The sequence below is a fragment of the Oryzias melastigma genome, linkage group LG5 (genome assembly GCF_002922805.2).
Source record: "Oryzias melastigma strain HK-1 linkage group LG5, ASM292280v2, whole genome shotgun sequence".
In the NCBI taxonomy this organism is placed as follows: domain Eukaryota; kingdom Metazoa; phylum Chordata; class Actinopteri; order Beloniformes; family Adrianichthyidae; genus Oryzias; species Oryzias melastigma.
The window spans coordinates 6,515,643-6,526,228 of NC_050516.1; the positions used below are offsets into that span (position 1 = coordinate 6,515,643).

General features: G+C 43.7%; 1 protein-coding gene across 1 annotated transcript in view; it reads left to right on the top strand.

Annotated features, from left to right (window-relative positions):
• LOC112144862 (vesicle-fusing ATPase) overlaps positions 1-9,977 on the top strand; it is a gene marked incomplete at its 5' end in the record, with an annotated part of 59,502 nt that extends 49,525 nt beyond the window's left edge. Inside the window, 1 exon segment of the mRNA XM_024269705.1 lies at positions 9,118-9,977. Within this exon segment, the coding sequence (XP_024125473.1) occupies positions 9,118-9,139 (22 nt within the window).
• Between the last annotated feature and the right edge of the window lie 609 nt (positions 9,978-10,586).

Sequence of the window (10,586 nt, forward strand, 5' to 3'; positions counted from 1 at the left end):
ATATCAGCTATTCATGAACACCCATCAAATGTTATGCTAAAACAAAGTCATCATTTATTTCTAAGAATTTTAAATGAGGACAGGAATCACATTTATTCTCTCATTTAAGAACTGCTTCTGAAGAGAAACTATAGGCACTGCTGTGGAGCAGAAGACAATACGTTTTAAACTTTAAACTTAATCTCATTATAAACAGTTCTAATAGCTCATCATTTCACTCAGTCATCTGACATGTGCATTGTGGAGGTTTGATAAAACACATAAGGTCTCTTAATTTAGTGTCATGTCATGATTGGCTAAAAACAATTTTATTTTGCTATTATAAGCTCAGCTCATGAAAAAATAAACTTAAATGACACATTGTAATTAACAAAGTCATTACTGATACACAATTAAAAAAAAAACCTCTTAGTTCCATGCAAAAGCATCTTGGTTAAATATTTTAACAAGACACTCAAACTCATGACTACAACTCCAGAACGACTACCCCCCACCCTCCGCACTCCACCGTTGCGTTGCGCAGTCTCTCCTTCTTTCCTCATTCACCCCCACCCCCGCTCTGTTCGTACCACATGCCACAAGCAAATAGACAGGCTGTCTCCTCTTTTCTTTTTCATTAAAGTACTCCCGTAAGTCCGGTATTCACAACTCTTGTTATATTTGCATCTGAAGGGGACGTCATCAGGAGGCATAGCGTTTGCTTTCGCAGCTATGCTGATGACATAATTCTACATTGCTGTGTTTCCTGATGACGAAGAGTCAGTCAACGTTCTTTTAAATTGTATTTTAGACATTAAGTCATGGATGGCAGTGAACTTTTACAGCTCAACCAGGACAAAACAGAGGTGGCCTTTTAGTTATTCCAAAAGTCAGAACTAAAACATACAGTGAGGCCTCATTCAGTTACAATGGACCTCGCCTGTGGAACAGCCTCCCAGAGAGCGTCAGGGCCGCAGAGACTGTTCATATTTTTAAAGGAAGGCTCAATACCTACCTTTGTAATCTGGCTTTTAGTTAAAATTTAGAAAGTTATTTGATATAGTAATTGTTTTATGCCCTCTTTTTACTCAAGTGATATTTTTTATTTTACTTTTATTGTTTTTTGTCTAGTCTATTTACTTATTTACTTGTCTGGTTATTTATATCTGTATTTATTTATTTTTCATATTCTATTTTATTCCTTTTACATTTTTAACTCCAGTGTCTTCCTCTAAGGGATCCTCCACATCAGTGATTGACCCTTCTCAGAAAACAGGGTCGCTGCAGTGGAACCTCCCTGGTCTGGCTTTTTGCTAGGATCTGGAGGGTCCTGTGGCAGCGTATTCTGTAAACTTGATTGGGGGGTCACTGGTGTGGACAGGTCCCTAGAATATTGTTTCCTCACTTCAATACAAAGCCAGATTTCTACTTTCCATTATTTTACTGATTATTATTTATCTTTATTTTCTACCATGGTGTGTGCATGTGTTTGTGTTGGGGTTCCTCTCTGAGAGGAGTCTTTTGGTGGCCTCAATTACTCTGCTGGATCCAATCACCTACTTAGCCTCTAGTATAAAAGCCTGGGTTCTGCTTTCCCTTACTGGCTGATTGTCTGTGCTAGTAGCCCAGCTCCAAGCCAGTCTGCCTGCTCAGCTCCAGCTCCAAGCCAGTCTGCCAGCCGAACTCCAAGCCAGTTCTGCTCCCTTCCTCAGTCAGCTCACCCCTCGATGCTAACATCTCCTTACAATAAACCACAACTCAAATCTCCTTGCCTGTGTCTGCTTGGTTGATCCACCAGTCTCACTCCTCATCGCAACAGAACAATCAGGCCAAAAGAATGGATCAAGCGGACACCGGAGAAGAGGCCAGTCCACTCTTTCATGCTGTTTCCCATCATGGTGCGCTTTTAGGTCACCACGACAATAGTATTGGGGCCCTGATCGATGCCAATCAGTCTCTCTCCTACCAAGTGACTCATCTGACCAGCCAGGTGACTGCCCTGCTCTCCATCCAGACCTCTGGTTCCAACCAACCTCGTGGAGAAGCAACATCTCCTGAGTCCCATTGCACAGATCCCGAACCGTTTTGTGGTGAGCCCAAATGCTGCTGTGGCTTCCTGTTTCAGTGCTCTGTTGTGTTCCAGCAACGCCCCAAACAATTTAATACTGATTCTGCCCGGATCCACTACATGTGTGGTTTAATGAGAGGTAAGGCCCTACAATGGGCAGAAGCAAAGTTCTCCAGAAACCATGTCGAGAACACAACCTATTATCAATTTGTCAATTAACTTAAGCTTGTTTTTGACCACCCTGATTACGATCTTAATTCATCTCTTCGCTTGATGAAGCTCAGTCAAGGGGAGAGAGCTGTCTCTGATTACACCATAGAGTTCTGGACATTGGCTGCAGATGTCAGCTGGACCGAGGACGCTCTGAGAGCAACCTTCATCAACGGATTAAATGAACAGCTAAAAGATGAACTTGCTTCCCGGGAGGAGCCACCTGACCTACAGTCTCCTGTCTCCTTAATCAACCGCATCGACAACCACCGTCAAACGCGCAGTTGTGAACGCACCTCCAGTACCCCTCTAAGTACCAAGAGGCCCCAACGGCCGTATGTAAACTCACCCAGCGCTTCACCCCTTCCAGCGCCCTTTTCTACTTAGTCAGCCTCGCCACCGTTGATGCCAGAAGAGCCAATGCAGTGTGGTTGAGCCCACCTCACCTCTGAGGAAAACCAACGACGTCGACTTGCAGAATTATGTCTCTACCTCGGAGACAAAGGACACTATTTGGCTAACTGCCCTGTTCGGCCAAAAGACAGGACTCACCAGTAAGACTGGGGGTACTGGTGAGTCGAGACCCCTTCCCTGGTTCCTCCAAAATACTGCAAATCCCTGTTATGCTATGCTGTAGGTGAGATGCTCTCCCAGTCCAGGCCCTGATAGACTCCGGTGCTGAAGACATTTTCATGAATAAACAACTGGCTGAGCAAGTTTGAATCGTCTGCAGACCCCTTGAGAGCCCACAGACATCTCTGGCGCTCAATGGCAGGCCCCTGGCTAAGGTAACACATATCACTGAACCAGTAACAATAGTTCTGTCTGGCAACCATCATGAAATGACACAATTTTTCATTATTCCGTCATCCACACCTCCTCTGATACTGGGTTTTCCCTGGCTAAAAAAAATAATCCTGTCATTGATTGGTCTGTGGGAAGGATTGCTGAATGGAGTCCTTTTTGTCATGCCCACTGTCTTCAGTCTGCTTTATCTTGTGCAGAACCAAGTGCTTCTGATTCCAAACAGCCCAAGGCAGACCCTGACGTATCTGCAGTTCCTCCTGTGTACCATGACCTAAGAGAGGTCTTCAGCAAGAACCAGGCCCTGTCTTTGCCTCCACACCGGCCTTGCAATTGTGCCATCGGCCTGGCGCAGCTCTGCCTTCTAGTCGTCTATACAACCTTTCAAGACCAGAGCGGGTGGCCATGGAAGACTACATCCGTGAGTCACTAGCAGCCGGAATTATTCAACCTTCGTCCTCACCACTAGGGCCTGGGTTCTTTTTTGTGGAAAAGAAAGACAAGACACTCAGACCCTGCTTTGATTTTAGAGGTCTAAACAACATAACCATAAAGAACAAATACCCTCTGCCTTTATTGGACTCAGCTTTTACTCCCCTCCAGGGAGCTTCCATCAAAGCTGTTCTAGAATGGCCACAACCTGAGAGACGTAAGCAGTTACAAAGATTCCTGGGTTTCGCAAATTTTTATAGACGATTTATAAGGAACTTCAGTCGAGTGGTTGCACCTCTGACCCAACTGACTTCCCCTAAAAAAACAGTTCAGCTGGACTCCGGAGGCTGAGAGCGCTTTTCTTCAACTTCAACAGCTCTTCACATCAGCTCCTGTCTTGCGACAACCGGATCCCTCCCAGCAATTTGTTGTGGAGGTTGATACTTCTGATGGTTGTGTGGGCACAGTCCTCTCTCAGAGGTATGGACCCAAGAACTGTTTTTATCCATGTGCCTTTTTCTCTCGTCGCTTTTCCCCGGCAGAACGGAATTACAACGTGGGAGACCGGGAACTGCTTGCTGTTAAACTGGCCCTAGAAGAATGGAGGCACTGGCTAGAGGGAGCAGAAGTACCATTCTTGGTGTGGACGGACCACAAAAACCTGGCGTATATTCAATCTGCTAAACGTCTCAACTCCCGCCAGGCCAGATGGGCTCTTTTCTTTGCCAGGTTTGACTTTTGCCTCACTTATCGCCCTGGATCACGAGATATTAAGCCTAATGCTCTGTCCCGCCAGTTCTCTGAGCAAGAATCCTCTTCAGAGCTTGAACCCGTCATCCCATCTACCTGTGTTATGGCGCCTGTGACATGGGAGTTTGAAAACGTCATCAAAGAGGCACAGCACACTCAACCAGATCCAGATAACTTTCCCCCTAATCGAACTTTTGTTCCTGACAGTGCCCGTTCTAAAGTCCTACAATGGCTCCATGGTTCTCGGTTCTTCTGTCACCCTGGGGTCAACCAGACTCTGTCCTTGGTTAAACGCCACTTCTGGTGGCCAACCATGGCCAAGGACACTTGTGAATTTGTTCTTGCCTGTCAGACCTGCACCAGAGGCAAAGCATCCCACTCAAAGCCCATGGGGCTCCTTCAACCTTTGCCAAGAGAACGACCCTGGTCCCACATTGCTGTGGATTTTGTTACCGGACTACTACCGTCTCAAGGTAACACAGTCATCCTAACAGTTGTGGACCGGTTCTCCAAAGCAGCTCACTTTGTTGCCCTGCCAAAGTTACCAAGACTGTTAAGACTGACTCTCGTAAATTGTCACCTTGTTATCTTGGCCCTTTTGTGGTTGACTTTGTTATCAGTCCCTCTGCAGTGCGCCTGAGGCTGCCCTCAGCCCTCCCTGTTCACCGAACATTCCATGTCGCCCAGTTGAAGCCGGTCTGTGACAGTGCTTTGTGCCCTCCTGCCGGTCCTCCCCCTCCGCCCAGCTTGTGGGTGGCTTCCCTGCCTACTTGGTGCGTAAGATCCTTGATCTCCGGCGGCGCGGCCGAGGCCTCCAGTATTTGGTTGACTGGGAGGGTTACGTCCCGGAGGAGCGTTCGTGGGTTCCGCGTGCTTGGATTTTGGACCCCGCTCTGCTTCGGGACTTTCATGCCTCCCGTCCTGTTGGGCCTGGACAGCTACCTGGAGGCGTCCGTTGGGGAGGGGGGGGGGGGTACTGTTGGGATTCCCCTCTGCTGACGTGTGAGGAGTTCCTCTCTGAGAGGAGTCTTTTGGTGGCCTCAATTACTCAGCTGGATCCAATCACTTACTTAGCCTCTAGTATAAAAGCCTGGGTTCTGCTTTCCCTTACTGCCTGATTGTCTGTGCTCCAAGCCAGTCTGCCTGCTCAGCTCCAGCTCCAAGCCAGTCAGCCAGCCGAACTCCAAGCCAGTTCTGCTCCCTTCCTCAGTCAGCTCACCTCTGGATGCTAACACCTCCTTACGCCGGAGTCACACAGGACGCGATAGCGCCGCGAAGCGGCGCGGAGCAGAGAGCGCCAGGTCACACCAGACGCGATTTGTTTCCGCGACGGTCGGCAGGCGCTTCTGCTAGAGCTATTGCTTTTTTGCCATCATGGTGAATAACCAGGATATCTCCCAGTGTTTCTGCTAAAAGGGGATGGTCTCTGCCCCTGTTGACACATACCCCGCCCCCCAACTCCGCAGTCGGCCCACTTCATTGGTCGGTTTGTGCGCGCGTGTGCGTGTCTGTCTGTTTTGTTGTGTGTCTGTGTGCACGCACGCGCTCCCACGTGTTTCCGTCGGTAAATTAATAAACTAAAAATATTACCTGATGTTTCTTCCAAGAAGAACCGCTCCTCTGCCTCTCTCTCGTTCAAACGCAGCCCCGTGCCCCGCTCCAGTGTGCCCCCACTGCCCCGTCTGCTCAGCTTTTTTTCCCCCCAGAACCCTGCAGCCCAGCAAACCCGCTCCAGATATCTGTGTTGTGCGGGGTGGGGGTTCTCGCGCACGCGTGTCTGTGTGTTTTGATTGTATGCATATTTTCATCTCTACAGTCTGTTTAGACACAAAAACATGATCACATTTGTCAATCGCGGCGTTTTATTGTGAAAAATTGGTTCTATTTTGAAAATAAACCGGATTTTCTCATGTATTTTGACCCAACTTCCTGCCAGTATTGACGCGGAGCGCTCGCGTCGCGCGGAAGAAATAGGCCAGACGCCGAAACGTTGCGCTGCACCGCGCGGACCCTCCGCGCCGCTGCGCGGCGCTCCGCGCTTGGTGTGACCGACGCCATAGGTTAACATGGGCGCCGAATGGAAGCGCACGCCGTTCCGCGCCGCTTCGCGGCGCTATCGCGTCCTGTGTGACTCCGGCGTTACAATAAACCACAACTTAAATCTCCTTGCCTGTGTCTGCTGGGTTGATCTACCAGTCTCACTCTTCATCGCAACAGTTTGTACTTGTGTGTTTTGGGGGGTTAATATCATTGTTTGGGTGAGCAATGTCTTGTTCTTTGTTTTTAAATTGGATTATGTTTTTATGTAAGCACTTTGAATAAAATATTTTTTTTGGAAAAGTGCTGTACAAATAAAATTTGATTTGATTTGAAGCTAGAAGGATGGGCTTGTTTGAGCTTTTATATGAACGTTCATACTTAGGGGAAGGAAGAAAAAAAACAGTTCCCTGCCAACCGCAAGTTGATTCCCATCGTTCACAGTAATGAGGTTTTTAAAAGATTCCTCTCTTGATTTCTTTTCCCCTCCCTTTTTTGGCATCCTGATTTTTGAGGCATTTCTTTTCAACCTCACACACTGTGGGCCTGTCTGTCACTAACACCATACCTGGGGAAGTATAATCCAGTCGGACCAAACCACTTTGAAATAAATATGGGGGGAGTGTCCACAAACCTTGATGTTTCCAAAACAAAAAAAAATGTCACCTTGACATGAAAAATAATATATTATTGATTATATATTGGTTATTGGTTTACTGAAATTACACAACTTTGCTTTCATTATCGCTGCCAGGGGGCATTAGCAACCTTCAAGATTTTTTCTGCTTCAGTTTTCATATTTAAGTCTTTGGACATAGATGGTGATGAATTGGTACAACACAACCTATAAAGCAGTGTTTTGCAACCAGTGAGATTGTCTGGTGTGCCGCGGGAAATTACCCATTTTCACATATCTAAATCATTTACCATCACTATGGTATCAGCTCTGTGTTCATCCAAATGGGCCCTGATTTAACACTGGTAGACAGTTTGGAATATGCAAGATGGTAAAAAAACATTTCTCTTTGTTTCTATAAATGAGTTTTTAATTAGAATGTTAGTGCTATCCGGCCACAAAACTAGCCGCAAACTCAGCTTTTAGAAAAGTCCCTCCCCCTTCAGCTGTCTCCACCATTCATTGTTGAAGGGTTGATCACATGTCATCAATCTGACCAATCAGTAGTGGTTAACGTCCTCACTTCCTTGTTCTGATTCGGCTCATAAAATCTCTCAGTTCCAACTAAAATAACAGCTAAAGCTCGTGTTTAGCGGTGTAGCTTCCTGCAGGATCCGACCTCAGACAGTTTAAAAAGTGATCAAAAGAATGAAGTTCAGAAACGACAGTATGCCACCATCTGCATGAGTTTATGCACTACATCCCCCATGATGCTTTGGGTTAAAGAAGTGTGGTGCGGTGCGGTGGCTGGGGGGCGCGGGACGACCGGGGATCATGCCATTTCAGTTAGTTACTAAACAGCTGATCGGAGGACACCGTCAGTGAACGTGACATCCACACACAAAGAGAAAATATTTAATTAAACCTCAAGAATTGTGATGGAAAAATATTTAACAGAGATAAAAAGAAATAGAGAGAAAGAGAGTGCGCGCGAAGCAGCACAAGAGCCAAACAGAGAGAGAGATCATGCAAAACGTAAAGAAAACGAGAGACATTAAAAAAGAAGAAAAAACTGGAAACATTTGACTTTTCTTGATAATATGAAGGAACAATCTGCAGGAAATATTCTATATGTATATATACTCTGTATATATTTATGGCTCCACAATCAACCTGTGCAGACATCTGAGAACTGAGAGAATCTTCTCTAAAACAGACCAGATCATCACTGAGAGAAGAAAGCAGATGACATCCTCAAAGCTGAAACTCTTTTGTCTTTCTTAATGTCAATGTGAATAAAAGTCTTGATTTAGTGGTTTTTGGACAATTTAATTTGTATTTGGGTTGTGGTTGCAGAGTTTTGTGTTGTTCACTTCAAATGAGTTTAAAAAGAAAAAAGCTTAAAATGTGTAGAGTTAAAAACTGAATAGTTAATAGTTAGTTCTTTTATCATTAATTTTGTACATTCTATCTGGAAGAGATAAATAACAGCATATACATAATTTACACTTTATATGAAAAAAAGCATATTTACATCTTGGATTTTGTGCATAATCCTACATAGTAGTTGATAATAAATTAAATATAGCAAAAACAACCTAAAAATCCATTTGATAGCAGAAAGAGTTGCTGTTTACAGAGAGCTAATGCAACAGAACTGAATCTCTGATAAGAGCCAAAATTCCATCACTATTGTGGAGGGAAACCAGGAAAGTCCGTAGTTTTTACTTTGTCTGATAGTTTTGGAAGTATTTTTAAAAAAACATTCATAAAAACTGATTATTTAGAATTTTCTTTTTTTAGATTTTTTTGAATCATTCTTTAATGATAATAAAGGTAGACTGTTTTGACGAGATATACGTTTAACTTGAGCAAATTGATTAATGATACCGACAATATTTGCAGCAGAAAGTTGTTGTGGAGGGAGGTGTTGAGTTGTTCATGGGAGGGGGTGTAAAAGAGAATTGAGATTGAGAAACACTGGGTTAAAGTGACAGTACCTGTGCGCTGCAATGATGCTTCCCACTTATATTAAAAAAAATGTACACTAGATTGTGGAGGGAATGTAGATCAATACATACTAACATTTTTTACCTTTTGGATGCTAGTGTGGCACGGGATTTTTTCCATGGATGAAGTGTACCGTGGCTCAAAAAAGGTTGAAAAACACTGCTATAAAGGAATCAAATAAATCTCTTCTCTTTCCTTTTTCTACACGTAGGGATCGCAGCTTTTATGAGTGAAGGACCCTGATGAACTGAGGGAAGTTTCACCCATTCTGCAATCAGACTTACAGGATAACATTGGAAGAAGAAAACAGAAGAAACCATTTATTTGTTCATGAACACACTGACTCATCATATATCTAAACACTTGGTTCAAAATTTGTCAGCATGTTTCTGTATAACGAATGTCCCAAAGTTGGGACATCACAGATTATATCCAACAAGTAGAAGTTGTACTGTTACAATTATGTTGTCTTTAAAGATAACTGCAACAGATGATTAAAAACGTGTGATACTGTGCAAAGTGTGTGAAAACATAAAAACAACCTGTGTTCTTAACCTAACTGTTTGTGGTGTTGGTCACACATCTTTTGTCTGACAGAAGGTAGTTATTGTTGTGCATCTTAACACAACGTTATAAAACTCGTTTAAGTGATAAAATGTAAAGAACCTATATTTTAGGATGTAAATTGGAAAAAAAGGCTGTTATGTTTATGTATTATGTATATGAAACAGAAGCTGTTCTGTGTGCAAATGTAATCCCTTTAAAATGCTGTTTGATTATGTTATGTAAAAGGTATAAAGTGCTCATAAGTTAACATATCTCACATTCTTGGTAATTTTTCACATGATGTGAATGATAACACAAACAATTTTCTTCCCACTCATAGTTAGTGGTGGTGTAAAACAATTTCTTGTAAAACATATAATAAAATGAAATAAAATAAAAGGTTTACCCTTTTTAAATCTTAATAATAACACCAGGAACTTCCCAAATGACCCTGTTTACATCCTCCTGTTCTTAATGCCATGTATTGCCTCCTTATGTGTCAATAACAGCTTGAAGTCTCTTGTGGCCATTGTGGACGAGGTTCTTTATTTCCCTAATGATAAAGCAGCCCATTCTTCTTGGCAGAAAACCTTAAGCTCCTTTAAATTCTTGCGCTGTCTTACTTGAACTGCCCGTGGTCTGGAGCCACTCCAGAGCTTTCACGTTATCCTGTTGGAACCAATGACAGGTGGACCTGGTCTTGTGTTTTTGATTATTGTCATGTTGAAATTTCCAAGTGTGTCCCATGTGCTCCCTCTGAGCTGCAGAATGACAGTTTTCCTTCAGTATTTTTTTGATAATGTGCTGCAGTCATCTTACCATAAATTCTGACCAAGTTTCCTGAGTCTTAAAAGCTCACAGATCCTAAACCATCAGTGATCCACCTCCATGTTTCAGAGTGAGAATAGTGTTATTTTCATCATAGAGCTTGTTGAGTCCAATCCAAATGTAGTGTTTATGGTTGTGGCCAAATAGTTCTACCTTAGTCTCATCACTCCAAAGTACTTTGGTCCAGCAGTTTGGAGGCTTGTCTCGTGCTGTTTGGTGTTTTGTAAACGAGCTATTTTGAGCTGTTTTCTTCTGGCGACTCGACTATACAGCCCATTTTTTTCAGCTTCCTCCTCATTGTACATC